General features: G+C 33.4%; 1 protein-coding gene across 8 annotated transcripts; it reads right to left on the minus strand.

The window, feature by feature from the left end:
• Positions 1 to 720: 720 nt before the first annotated feature.
• Positions 721 to 14,795, minus strand: Psi (P-element somatic inhibitor). 8 transcript variants are annotated; one of them, XM_085194355.1, is made up of 16 exons: positions 14,567 to 14,795; positions 14,167 to 14,294; positions 12,289 to 12,413; positions 11,583 to 11,721; positions 10,876 to 11,032; positions 9,856 to 9,984; positions 9,267 to 9,431; positions 8,262 to 8,392; positions 7,830 to 7,906; positions 6,646 to 6,834; positions 5,748 to 5,908; positions 4,839 to 5,030; positions 4,368 to 4,494; positions 3,560 to 3,717; positions 2,945 to 3,132; positions 721 to 1,728 (listed from the first exon to the last, which is right to left on the minus strand). In XM_085194355.1, exons 1-15 carry the CDS (start codon positions 14,648 to 14,650, stop codon positions 2,947 to 2,949), a joined length of 2,148 nt encoding a protein of 715 aa, XP_085050481.1. In that variant the 5' UTR covers positions 14,651 to 14,795; the 3' UTR covers positions 721 to 1,728; positions 2,945 to 2,946. The 8 variants fall into 8 exon arrangements, with proteins under 8 accessions (XP_085050481.1, XP_085050483.1, XP_085050480.1 ...); XM_085194357.1 differs by having other exon boundaries at positions 3,560 to 3,720; positions 6,646 to 6,823; positions 7,831 to 7,906; positions 14,567 to 14,794; XM_085194354.1 differs by having other exon boundaries at positions 3,560 to 3,720; positions 14,567 to 14,794.
• Positions 14,796 to 15,408: the final 613 nt, after the last annotated feature.

Here is a 15,408-nt window from a genome sequence, read left to right on the forward strand (position 1 = left end):
TTCAACAGATCGACACAGTGAAGACATGTGATACATCACAAAAATGTAATAGTATGCAATAAATACATCAATATTTAAAAATCATCATGATAAGTAAAAGAAACAACATGCTAAAGACAGGAGAGTAACGCAAGTGTTCATTATTAAAAACAAATAAATTCAATCGTTGTAGAATTCAAAATTGTGTAAACGCACATGTAAATATCAAGAACACACACAAATACTGAAATGTCATTCTACCAACATCATTGTAAAAAGCACATATTTATATGTCACGTAATAAAGAAATAAACAGAAACAGAAATAAATCACACAGAGGAAAATGAACATTGAAAAAAAAAAAAATCAAAATAAACGAAATCGCCCAAAAGAGCAAGAGTACACAACTAAAAAAAATATAATAATAATAAAAACAAAAAAGCAACAAGTTTAAGTCAATGTATTATATAGATTATAACACCATTCGATATAGATCATATTGTATCACATATTGTACGTATAGTACGGTCGAGGAGTCTTAGCCACTCTGAAGTTAGGTTTTCCGAACTTTTGCGCATTGTTCACTCGGGAAAAAATAATAATAATCAAAATGAAGACATCCATCTACAGTTAACTTCAGGGCTGGCCACGCCTCGTCGATCGTACTGTACGTCATACAAGGGACACTTACCTCGAGGGGGTCTGTGGAGAGAATTTATAGATTATAAATAAAATGAACACTCAATCAATAAACATACACTTTATATCTTAACATTAATACAATTGATCGGAGACGGCCCGCGCGTGGAACGACGCCACTCGCCTCGTCGCTCGCTTTACACCTAATTAATTACCGTAGTTATTTATAAAGAAAACAAAATCTTATGTATCTATTATTATTATTTCAATTAGTTATTCTAGTGAGCTGTCGCGTCACGACGTGCCTAACCGCAGATACCTAACTTACATCTAGAACATATTTCACTCGGCGACGTCGAGTGTGGAGGAACTGATACATGTTAGGGGATTTCCATAAATTACGGCACACGTCAAAAGGGGGTCGACGACGTAAGTATGGCATCACTGTCATGTCAATCATAAAACGTAATTTATGGATGTCCCCTTATCTCACTCAGTTCAGCGTTCGACGTCTTGTAACACAATGAACATATCAAAATGTACGCCGTTTGTATGTATTGACAAGCCATGTCACTCCACATTGCATTTACCTCGCTCGAGTCCCCGCAGCGGCGAATCTCGCTTATCGCTTTCGCTTCGCTCTTATAGCTCCGCCCGATCACTGTTACATCGTTATAGGCAGTGTGGCATTCTAAGTTAAACCTGGACAAACTGGCACAATCGTCAATATTGGCATTATACAAACATATTACATATTACGTTATGAAAATAATACAATAAAAACGTATACACAGTGCAATGGAAATACGAATGTACCACACGGCCGTGAACATTATAATATATATTATATCATCAGGAAGCAGTCAAAGTGAAAATAATCTCATACAGAACGTCGTTAAACTCCGTCGCGGAACCCACAAGAAATAAATGATATGTGGCCGGTTACAATAATAATAAAAGACATAGTACTAAATAAAACATATATAAGGGGTGCGTAGTTATTTATTGTGGGTCGCAATCGCGTGGTGTGTCTTATACAATATTTATTTAACTATATATGCATATATCGGAGAGGTATCTTCTGGGTCGTTTGGGCGGTGCGGCCGGCGTCTGGAAGCATAAACAAACAAAAATGGCAAAAATCGTTGACCACAATGGTGGTAAGTGCAGTTAGCGTCGACGGCACCAGCACTGGCCGGCACCAGCACTGGCCTAAGTACATCTGCAACACTACACACACTACACAAAATGTATTCCTACCATCAATCAAACTTATATAAATAAATAATATTTGATTTGTCTTTCTATAAAAGTTACAAATATCATGCAAAACTGAAAGAGAATCGTATAAATTATATCATGCATTTTATATAACCAAAATCCCTGGAAGGTAACATTTTTATGAAAAATTTAAAAAAACGTAAAAATATTAGCAATAATGTTATTTCAACAATATAACTATAACGGCACATTGAAAAGAACATTGTGAACGAGTTATAGACTAATATGATCATAATATAAAAAAATAACACATCTTACATTTAATAACAAACCTTGTATAACATTTTTATTCAGTAAAAGGTTAATGATTATATATTCTAAAATAAACAATTTGAAATGTATAATAAGTAACATGGTCATATAAATTATATACTATGTTAGTCATTTTATAAATTCTACAGCAACTAGAAAATATATGTAGACTTTCTAAAAAGATATTAAGCATGTTTAAATAATATGCCAGTCGAAAATAATTAAATTAAAAATTGTGCTCAATAGGGATTTGCAGCTTTTAATTTTTATTAAATATATTTTTATGACTCTCTCCCAAAATAAATAAAAGTACCTAGTTTCAACATATTAAGAACAATAAATAAAGACATAATAATTCATATATATAATAAATACAACATAATACCATAAAACATTATAAACTTAATTTCATTAAATGATAGGTCATTTATTAGGATAACACTACATATTCACACAACCCTACACACCATACTAAGTAAAATATAGTTAACAAATATATTAAAAAAGTACAGATCATAGAAATAAATATATAGATCTATTCAATCTGACTAGCGCGATATCACAATAAAAATAAACTATAAAAAAACCGTTTAAAAAAACTAAAACATTGAAATGGATGATTAGAAACAGAGCTTTGTTTAGTTAGACTACCGCACAAGCATATATATAAAGCGGGAACAGAGAAAAGCGCAAATAATAAATAAAAAAATTTACATATTTAATAAAAGAAACAGGTGGGATAAAGCAAGAGGATACAAAAACAACACAAATTCGAATAAAGAACACAACTCACATTCACTGGTGTTGCGTGTGCTCGGGCGCGGGCGGGCCGGGGTACGGGTAGGGGTAGCCGGGGTACACGGGCGGGTACACGCCGTACTGGCCGTACTGCGGGGCCACGTTGCTGCCGGGCGGGGTGGGGTTGGGCGGCGTCGCCTGCGCGGCCGGCTGGGGCACGGTGGCCGGTTGTTGTGGCTGTTGCTATTTTAATTATTCATTCATGTATGTATTATAATATTAAGTGGAACACGGATATTATTTTTCTTTTTCAAAATTTTAGTTTAAATCCGTATACTCAGTAGTAGGGTAAGCAGAGTGCCTAGTGCTAAAACAGTCAGTTCCCAACCCACCGCTGAATTTTGGAGATAGCGTGTTGAGGGCAGAAATATTTTTTTCTTGTTACAGGAAAAACGATTTCTGCCACTGGAAATATAAACTTAAATAAATATTTCATCTCCTTGAGTGGGGATTAAACCCACAATCACTCGGTTTTAAATTCACACGCAATGCCTCCAGAATGCGCCAGAAAGTGTTACACTAGGTTCTCTCTGCCTACCCTACTGTGTTTGGGATACAGCGTGAAGCTGACAAAAGTAATATAGAATAAGAGATATAGGTTTTGGCTCACTTTAATCTTGATCCGTTCCTCGATGGCCTCGGCCTCCTTCATCTTGCCGATGCTGCGGTAGTACTCGGCCCACTGCGCGCTGTAGTCGGCGGCGGGCGCGGGCGACGCAGATTGCGCAGCGGGCGCGGCCGGCGTCGGCGTGCTGGGGGCCGGAGCTCCTGCTGGCAAAGTACAAATATATATATTTTTTTTTACTCTATAGACTGCACTACCTTCCCCACGCACTGTCTAATGTGCATGCGACATTCTGTGTTTAGTGATGGAATTAAATGCCTCATTTTGTCTTTTTACCAGTGCAGGGATATAAAAACTCACGTCTCGAACACTTTATTCCACTTAATAGGACTCGAATCCAAAAGCGTAGTGCTCACGGTCTCGATGGTCATGGTGGGAAATCCATCAGATTCTTGCTATGAAATTTTGACGTTATTTTTAAAGCAATTAAAAGAAAATCTGCAATGCAATCTGCTAATTGAGTTGAAATATAGTTGCATGTTCATACAAACAAAAATGAAATACAAAGTTTTTTATTTACATAACAGTATGAACATACAATGGTATTGACACTAGGTGTGTTGTGGGTCTCATATACAATTTAACTATTTACTTCTGCTGTTGACACTCGTTTCACAAACAGATTAATAATTTCCAAAAAAAAACAGAGACATACACCATTCAATAATCTTAAAAATAATTTGAAAATAGATATTTACAAATACAAACAACACAAGTGTATCAAAATGTGGACCTAAGAAAAGTATATCCAATAAGATATTTTACATAATATTCATAAGTAGTATAAAATTACCTTGCTGCTGTTGTTTAGCCTGCTGTTCAACTGCCTCGGCTTCCCTCATGAGTCCTAAGGAGCGATAATAGTCTATCCACTGCTGAGAGTAGTCTGGTTGGCCTGTCGCTGGATTTATTTGGACTTGCTGCTGTTGAATGAAAAAGAATTACTATTATTACTATCATAATATATTACTTTGTTTATTAATATTGACATGAAGTTGTTGCGGTGCAGTGGGATTACTTTTGAATTATTTTCATTCAATTTTATTCAATTGCCCCATAAAATACCATTAATAAAATAAGCTTAAATGATCACTTAAAACATGACAATAAATCAGTCAATATTTTTTTTTCCGTTTTAAACAATACAATAATTGTTATACTTATTAAAATTAGAATTCAATTTAACCCATTAAAAAAATTAAAAATAATTTCTTTTCACATAGATGAATAATTTCTTTTCACATATTTAATCTTTATAACATACCTGTGGTTGATGTTGTTGTTGATGATGCCAATGAGGATTATAACCCCAGGCCGGAGGACCGGGTGCTGGACCCCCACCTCCCCTGTAGTAGTCAGTTCCGTCATTACCGTTCCCGTTACCATTGCCATTTCCATTACCATTCCCGTTGCCGTTACCGTTCCCATTGCCGTTGTCTGGGATGAAGTTCACAGGCTAGAAGAAAATGATTGGTTTATATTTTTTGTTATAAGACTCAACATTTGCCAAACTCCAAGAACGAGTATTTTGTAAGCCGTGGAGATAAGCATTATTTAAAAATATTAATACAGTAGAAACTCGATTATTCGTCCCTCAGTTATGCGGATTCGTGATTATCCGGACTATCAACCGCGATAATTATTTTATACAACCTACTACAATGAAACCTAAAAAAATATATGGACGTAAATATGTGTATAAATCGTATGTTGGAAAATGTTAATAATTTATTTTTATTTATATTATTTTAATAAACGTTGACTTTCGTTTATATGTACTTGTTGCTTTTAATAGACATGTTACAATTTTGTGCTACATATTCTTTATTCATTAGATTATCCGGATTTTCGATTATCCCAATGACTAACGACAACAATTAGTGTGGTTAATTGGGTTTCTACTGTATTTCGACAACTTGGGGCTACTGTTAACAAGATGATTGTGAGTTCTACTTATTCTGGAGGTATTCTGGGGGTAAATTTCTACTGGAGGTAATAAATTTTTATCTTTGATAAGACAAAATCCTGCTACTCAATATCAAATATCGGGACAGATTTCTTTCTCTGCCAACCCTGGCTGGATTGGAGATGATGTATGAGAGACACAGGGAACTAAAGACACAAACAAACAAATTAAAAGAAAATAAAAATAAATAAAAGATTATCTGCTTACCATGCTAACTTTTTCCATAATAATTCGCTTGCAGTGCTCCACGGCCTCGGGGTGTCCGCGTATGTAGAACGTGCGGTTGTTGCGATCGTTGTTCTGCGCGCGACGGTCTAGTTCACAATGGGCGCCGGATTGGGCGTTTATTTGTTTGATTACTTCTCCACCTGTATATGAAATACATGTATAATGTTGTATCAGCCTCACGCTATATCCCGCATGTAGCGTGATAGACAGAAGGAAGAAAGTGTTAAGACCTCAGTAAATCATTAATTTTTTTTTTGTATTTATCTGCTTATCACACAGCAGGGTAGGCAGAGGGAACTCCCTGCGTCTTAACTGGCCTATTTCATTATGTTACATAATGCTTAAGATGTGCATAGCTTAATTTTTATGCTAATTTAAATATATTTTACTGGTATGAAACACAAGTTATTTAAATATTGAAGCCAGTTAAACTATCAAAACAAAGTTTTACTTTTAAACATCATGAAACCTAAATTCCTATAATGATTTTTTTATTGTAATAAAAGCCAATACTCAAAATAAATTTATTATATTATATTACAACCAAATGTAGCTACCACTTCGTTGTTACGCACTGGCCTCACTATTGGGTTTTAATGTCCCACAAATATGACTAACACATTGTTGTTTTGTATGTTCTTGTGTTTTTAAAATTTTGATGCAAACTGCTGTGGGGGGACTAGATGAGCCCTCCCTTCACGGTTTATATTTGCTGTCACAAACTTAGCGGATTGCCAACTAGACTACGGTCAACAAATCATGTCGCTCTTAACTTAGATTTCCTGAACTTTTGAGAATTATTCAAAGAAAAATGAAATCGCAGCGCAGGCATCTGCAGTTAACTCGAGAGCGGCCAGGACTCGTCACTAAGACCCACCTCTCCCAATGATGAGTCCGCACTTGACGTTGGACACGGTGAAGGTGACGCGTATCTCCTGGCCCTGCGGCTCGGGCCACTGCTGGAAGTCGCGCTCCCCGCCGTTGCGCTGGCCCGGCGGCCCGCCGCCCGCACCCGCGCTATTCGGGTTGCGGCCGCGGCCCGAGCGGATCGCCATCTGATAGGGATCATGTAAAGTAAATACAAATTATACTACGTATCTAATTTATGTGTTCACAAAATAACAATAATCATAATAACAACTTTGATTTTGACTATTTTTATACATTTTAAAATTTCTCATCATGAATATTTAGTTTTATACATTTTGGAAAACCCGACGTTTCGAACAGTAGACTTTGCAGTAGTTTTAATAGTTTAATTAAAAACATTTCCAATCATTTCTTGATCAAGGACCACTTTTATATCATTCTTGTTAGCAGGAATCACTGTGTAGATAAAAAAAACTGTAATAATTAAAAGCTCAATAGGAACTTACATAACAAAAAAATAATAATGTTCTATAAATTTGTATTATTGTGATTTCTGAGAAAATATTAATACATATCATCTACACCAAGCCATCGGGCCCACCATGAACACTCTTCTCACTCACTGCCCTCCAATCAATGGCTCACTGGCCCCTAAATTAAAAATCATTTGTGGACCATATTTTACATGCTTTGGGCCATTGGCGGTCCACGGACCAGTAATTGGGAACCATTGATTAAGGATAATAAGAGTAGACAATCTGGTTGAAGTTAATGGTAGTGGTAACTGTCAGGACAATTGACATTAGACCTACGGCGCTACTTGTCTCGTATCGTATTAAGTGCCTTCGTTATGCTAAATACCTAGTACAATGCCCTAATGCACTTGACTGATTACAAGAAATATTATTTAATTTAGCTTCACACATTTCAAACACTCAATACCTAATATAGTTGCTTTTGGTGGTCGCACTAATCTCAGGAACTATTGGTTTAAATTAAATATCAGATACTTATCGAGAAAGATAAAAGGCTATATAATATCAAATTAACATTTTCGACGTAACCCACTGTACCTGCGGGCACTTAGAATATGTCACGTATCAAGCACACGGGCGAAGCTACAGATAAATTAAAAAAACTAGCCAAATCATAAATTAAATAAATATTTCAAACAAACACTATTAATGCTTACATTTACGCTGGCAATCAAATCTTCGATCATTTGTCTGGCCTGATCCACTTGATGCGGCTTGCCTTGCAAGTAACATCTGTTAAATAAAAATATTCTTATAAATCTAATATATATATTTAATTTCAATAAGAGCTAAAAAGTTTAAATTGATTAAGGGAAAAAGTTTAAACTTTTTCCCTCAAATTCGAGACAGCTGAGTTTCAGAACTTACTAAACTTGATAAAGTGGAGAAGTAAAAGAAATTCATACCCCCCTAAAACGAAATCGCGACCGTTGTGGGTTTAATTCCCACTCGATCGAAAATTATTTATTTTCATTTCCTTGTTCAGGTAAAAATACAAAGCAAAGGTTGTCGAGTTCCGCTACTCAACATGCAATGTCTCGTAAATCGGCGGGAAGTGGGATATAGCGAAAAGCTAAAAAAAATGTACCTCTTATCCCCAGGCCCATCATCCCTCTCTTGGTGGAACTGGACCCTGCAGCCAGTTTCCGCTTGAATCTTCTTTATCATGTCACCGCCGCGGCCAATAACAACACCCACGGCTACTTTTGGCACCAGCACCTGGTTTATGTTCATATTATTTATTGCCCAGTCGTAATTATTTTTATAAAAAATATATTGGTCCGATTCTATAGTGGTCTATTCTCAGAGCTCAAATTGAAAAAAGTTAATTAAAAAAATAAAATTTAACGTGCGTTACATTTGTGGCCGAATAAATAAATAAATGTTATATTAAACAAAAACATTAACAGAAAATAAAAAAAAGAGTATTTTTTATTCCATCAATTTTAAATAAATTTCAACAAGCCTACAGTTTTAGTTTTGAATATATATATATAAAAAGATTAGTGAGTACATTTAATTTATATGGTTAATAATTTTCCACATGAATAACAGCTAAACAAACAGCACACTCAAGTTAAATGAAATATCACGTCAGTCAGTCTTCAAATATAAACTTTAGCTCTACATAAGAAGCAAAAGAACTTAATATTTAAATATATATGCTTTGTATGTATAACTAATATAGAAGACAAAAACTTTGTAAGTATATGATACAACTTTGCATATCGAATATTATGAACACGACTGTACATGCGCGAGTTCGACTCGTGGCTGTTTTCACAATCATCAGAAACAGTTTCTCGGAATATATATCTATACTGATATTATAAAATTAATTATATATATATTTTGTTATATATTTGTAAAACAAATATAATTCGCTTGATTGAACTCAGTAATATCAGAATCTATTTAGTTTTGTTAGAATTGAAAATAATATTCTTGTGTAGGATAATCTATTTATCTAGGAATGGCATGCATAGGCTATTTTAAATTAATAATTTCAATGTCCTCAAGCACTAAGATTAGTTATTTCCATTTGACGGCAAAGCCGCAGGTAAAAACTAGTGTAAACCACCACCATCCTTACCTCAGTAGAATTAGTAGCGAGTCCATTCCCCTGCTCCTGTGAGTATCCATCGTCATAAGGCCTGGAGCCACCCTGCTGCATGTCCTTCTCAGCAAGCAGTTCATATACTAACTGCTTGGCGTGCTCCACCTTGGATTGATCGCCGGATATCCGCAGAGGTTTTTCCTATGCATTTTTATTGGTTAGATTAAATAACTATTATACATTTTGAATGTGTTTATAAGAACAAACATAGAAAATATGTAAGGTTAATTAAATTTTCAAGCATTTCCAGTATTTTATGAGGTTATCAAAACTAACTAGTCCACTAACTTTATGTAATAGCATCAAAATAAAAACATATATGTTTGTAACATAAAATAATTTAGAAGTCATTCTGTAGTGCTTCTGACTATTAATTCAACGGTTATGGGTAAGATTCCCACTCGAGGGAATGATGTATTTTCGTTTTCCTCGCTCTGGTAACAAAAGAAATCACAGCTTTGAGTTCCACTGCTTTACCTACAATGTCGGTCTTAACACTAGACATACTCTGCCTACCTTGCTATGGATGGAGTGTTTAACTAAGAAAACCCTTATCTATACTTACATATTCTGTATTGGGTCCCTCTTGAATGACGACCATCTTGGCGCCAGATTGCTCTTGCAACTGTTTGATGGTTTTACCATTTTTGCCAATGATAAGACCCACTTTAGGTCCAGGTAACATTATTTCTTCCTGTTTGTAAAATATTGTTTTTAGTTAAGTTTATAATTATTAACTAATCGAACTAAAAAAGTCAATTAAATATCTGTGAAAGTAGTTAATTTAATTTATGTAGGGATAAAACTAGTTAAAAAAAATTTTTTTTTTTCGTATACTATATTATGTAATCTATTGTTACTTAATATTTTTGTTTATTTCCGTGCATCTCCCGCTTTACACAATTGTACAAATATAAAACTTATCTGTACTCTATTTTCTTATTGCACGGAAAAAACATAAGATCAAGACACGCGCCAGCGTGTCCAGTCAAGTAAAAAACTGGAAACGCGTAATGTTTATTTTATGCCAACAATTTCAAGCTACTTTTTAGCCCTTCATAACTTGTAAATCAATTAGTGTGATGTATATAAAATTTAACTATAACGATTATTGACATATTAACATTTAAAAATCGGCTTTTTTGTGACTGTTTGTTCACTCGGGATAAAATTCAAACTTTTACCACCAGGCACCAAATTAAATATTAACCCTGCTTGCAAATATAATTAAGGCTGTAAGTAAGAAACTGTCTGTCTCTGAGAGAAGAGCTTGATTTTTATCCTGAGTGAATACAGAACTCTTGGTCCATAACCAATGTGGTCCACCACGACCACGATTTGCCAACCCCAACATATACGGAGGACAGCAGTTAACACAGGAAGGGCTCTAGTCCTTCAAATATTGTAACATCCATTTGACATTGACGAGGGCATTCATAGCTCTTGAACATGAACGCATGCTATATGTAGCCTATTTACTGAGAGACCGAATTATTCTTCACTACATACAAACAAATAACTTAATTAAGGAAAAAGACGTAATTTATGTTTTTTAAATTATTTATAACTATATCAGATTACTTACTGTTACTGAACCTCCACTTCTATTCATTGGTGGCATACCACCACCACCACTGCCGCCTCCGCCACCGCCGCCGCCGCCGCCGCCACCACTAGGATTGTCTTGATGCTGAGGAGCATTCTCGCGTCCACGGTGATTCACTATTTGATTCACTAACTCCCTATTTGGAAATACCGAATTCCGTATTAATAACTTCACATTGATACATAATAATAAGTTAATTCACAAACTTACATTACAACATAGCAATATATTAAAATATTTAATATACAAAAAAATTAAAATACATATACATATTTATTATAAATTATTATATTAGCATTGTCAGTTTAGAATAAAAAGCATCAACTAATAATACGAAACTCAGTTATGCCAAAGTATACGAAACTGAGGAAAAGAAAAGAAAGAAAGACAAAAAAATAAACAAGAATGCCACAATAACAATTAAAAAATACAAAATATCCGACAAAGACAATTCTAAATTACAATTCAAAACTGACAAACACATAATATGTCTGAATTAAGCCTTATAAAATATCGTCATAGTGTGTTTTAATCTAAAATTTTCAGTCGAAATCATTGTGATTTGCACCTAGAGCGTGGTACATTTTGGCATAACTGGGATCGTACAATCGAACCGGCTACATGGTCCTTAAGCTTAATATACAAGCTGGCTATATCTGAGCTATAGTGTTGTTCTTGATATATACCTGGCTCTAGCTATAGCCTCCCGCGAGCCGGTGAGCGTACACAGCCGGTCGGGCTGGCCGCCAGAGTCTGGCGCCATTTGTATCTTACAGCCTGACTCGGCTTGCAAACGCGTTATCTGTTCACCGCCGCGACCGATTACTGTTGGGGGATTTAACGTTAGACGGTTTTTTATGAGTATTGGAGTATTTTTCTCGAAATTAAATTAAATGTTTTAATTATAGAAATAAAGGTCAATGACGAATTACTAATCGATATTATATTAGATGTTAATGTGAAATAATTAATTAAGCTATTTTATTCGTTACATAAGATAAAAAAATTGTAACAAAAAATATATATTAAAATGTATGGAAATATCACTAAAAAACATGTCACATACATTTTTTTTTATATTTGCTAATGTGACATAACAATTTCAAATATATATCTATTCAACATGTGAGCGAATTCATACAAGCAGCTTTACAGATTATGTAACAATCCAATTATGGTAACAGTGTACTCATGTATATGTGGATAATCTATCTAATACCTATGCAAACACAAAATGCAACTTGACCAAGACCAGTCCATCTATCTTTTTAATAAAAACCACAAAATATATTCAAAACCTGTAACTCAAGAATTCTTTTCAATTCAATCATTGACCATGCAAAGTGATTCTATTGAGAGACCAAAAAAAAGCAAGAAAATCTATATACTCACTAAGTCCGACCATCTTATCAGGCACCCTAATATAGTCATTTATAGCCTGATCAGGCATCATGTTTGGCGGCGCTGCGGGCGGCGCGGGGGGTGCCGGGACGTTAGAGACGCGCGCCGATGGTGCACTATGATTAAAGACAATACTTTTTGACACACTGAACTCTTTTACTGTTTTTTTTTATTACTGGACCAGTTATGCCAAAATGTATGGACCATTGACCGTCACAATGATTTGGTTATATCCCATATAACATTAAAAGTTTATTTTAGATTTATTTTATATGTTAGGACGGAAACCGAGATTACCGCCTTAAATTTGTTTTATTTTGTACATGGCAATAAGTCTGTCACATACTACATATTTAAATGTTTAGAAATGTGTTTTGATTTGTAAGATGGATTTTGAATTTTTTAGTACCATTCATCTATATAATGATGAATTTACAGGTGAAAAGTAGCTGGATGCTCTGAAATATTTTAAAATGCAACTGCAACTTAGACTTAAAAAATTTTTTTGTTTTATTATAGTATTGCTCTTTTTATAATTTAGTTATTATACAGTCTTATGAATATATATATTAAATATATATATTGTCTTAAGTTAAAATTTTACTTTTAACTTGAATAGTCTTTAGGAAACATATAGAGAGAATTATTTCTCTCTATATGTTTCCTAATCCTATCAGATCTACATTTGTTGCTTATTAATTATCATGTTATTATTGTTATAAATATGAAAATTCTTCTGAAATCACTGTACTATATATAATGAAGACTGTAATGAATTGAACTTTGTGCATTTTGAAAGTTCTAAGCAAATGTTTTAAAGTTTTATGTGAGAATGTAGATAAACAAAAAAAAACATTTATTAATTTAGCATACTCAAATCAAGTTCACGTAAGTTAATATTAAAAAATACATATTATTAGTAACCATATTTTGTTTGGTTTTAGTTTTATTTCTTTTCTGTTTCACACTTTTACCCACATATAATGTAGAGCTTAGATAAATGATACCTAGTCTTAACACACTGTTCTCCACTTTTCATCATATTTTCAAGACTCCTCTCAACATGCTTAGTCTATTAGAATAGAGAAATAAAAACATTTTTTGCCCTGAGTGGAAATTGAAACACTTCCCATTGTGTTTAACAGACACTACCCAACTGCATCACAACAATCTAAACAGTTTTTACATATTATATATTCTAGAAAGTCAATTTCTGCAATTCATATGTCTTCATACTCAAAATTACTCTTTTATTTTTATTTAAATGAAATTTCTTCTACAGTCTACACAAATAATTTAGTAGCTATATTTTTGTGTAAATATCATAAATTTTGTAGATAAGTAAAAATTTCCTATAACTTCCTATAAGGTTTGTTAACTTATGTTTATGCTACCAACATGAAAACCTTTAACTTCTTTAATTATGTATTAGAAATATTATTATTAATTAAATAATATTATACATTACTGTAATGTAAGTACTTTTGTATAAAGTTTGTCAAAAAGCTGTTTTTACAATAATGATGCCTTTACAGGAAACTATCAAAATAATAAAGATAACATATTGAAAATTGAAATGGTCTATGCAATAATAATAATTTTAGTATAAAAATAATAATTCTGAGCAACATCCAGTTGAGGCATGAAATAAAATAATATGTTAATAATATTCTTATGAATATATTGTCAAAAACATCAATAGACAGTTCTTAGAGAAACCAAGCTAAATCATTATATTTTTATGATATAAATGTGTAATATGTTAATCTTATACACTTTCTTTAGTTTAAAGTATCAGAAATAGAAATGTATAAAATTGGGGGTATTGTTATATTAACGTCGGTAATACTACATTAATTAAATGTTTACCTCATTGCTTGTGGTTGTGGTGGTTGAGGTGGATAGGATGATTCGATAGACGCTAGTTTCTTAGCACTTGGTTCAGGTCCTTCTTCTAATGGTCTTTTGCTGCCACCACCTTCAATTTTAGCGGCAACCTATGAGTCACAAGGAAATGGTACTTTATCGTGCATTTTAAGTGATTTTAACACAAATCATGCAAATAAAGAGAGAACTCACTTAACGATTGAAACAAAAGTAGGTTACCAAAAAGCTGAGTACGTCGAAACGACTTTCTGTTTGAGAAGGAGGTAGGTACGTTAAAAAGCTAATAATTTAACAAATGTTTGAAGGAAGGTAAACTAAAATATATGATAGGGCTATGTGTCAAAGTTGGTACTGATTATGTAGATTATGGGTATCCGCTCACCAATCTAGCACGTTGTACAGCAGCCGCAAATCCCGCCGTTTGGCTATTATTTTGAAGCGTAGCCATAGAAGAATTATCACTCATGTTTAAATTAAAGCAACCATTCAACCGCGCAATGAGGCAGCCATTAAAACGAATCAAAAGATCCAAAAAATATTAAACTTTTGTCTCACAACTATGAGAAAAGACGCGGACCATAAACAAAAGGAGTTTTACATAGATGTTGTCAAAAATATCGGGCGACGTGCATCATACGCAAAACAGCAACTAACCAATCACGTCGCATATGAAAGAAAATGCTTTACGCCTATTGGTCACATCGCCATAGCTTTCCAATAAAAAATAAAATTTTAGCGCTTTACTCACAAAAGGCGTTAGAAGTTATTTATTTATTTCATATACCAGTATAACTAACTTGCACGTTATTTCTGCATTAGTTTAAGAATAAATGCAAAGTTAATATGACTATGAAACGAAATTATCTGTTTATAACATTATGCAAAATGTAACATTAAGTTGTCTATGGTTTTATCGTTTTGTTATTCCTCGTGTGAGAAAATATATTAGTTTTATAATTTAATTTTGTTAATTATAAATTATTTAATTTTCTTAAATAATAGAGCCTGCTAAATATGATTAAAAAATTTTTTGTTTTATTTTCATATATTTTCAACTATAATAATTTGAAAATGAATGCATAATACAACTAATAAAATGTATATTTATGCATATAATTTAACATTTTCAAAATATATAAATTAAACTACTTATTTATTTTAAGCTTAGGATAAAATTTAACTCTAGTAATTAGTGATAAATATTTGAAGAAATTTCTTTCACTA

This window comes from Heliconius melpomene, chromosome 12 (genome assembly GCF_056956725.1).
Source record: "Heliconius melpomene rosina isolate 202511_hmr_F chromosome 12, ASM5695672v1, whole genome shotgun sequence".
In the NCBI taxonomy this organism is placed as follows: domain Eukaryota; kingdom Metazoa; phylum Arthropoda; class Insecta; order Lepidoptera; family Nymphalidae; genus Heliconius; species Heliconius melpomene.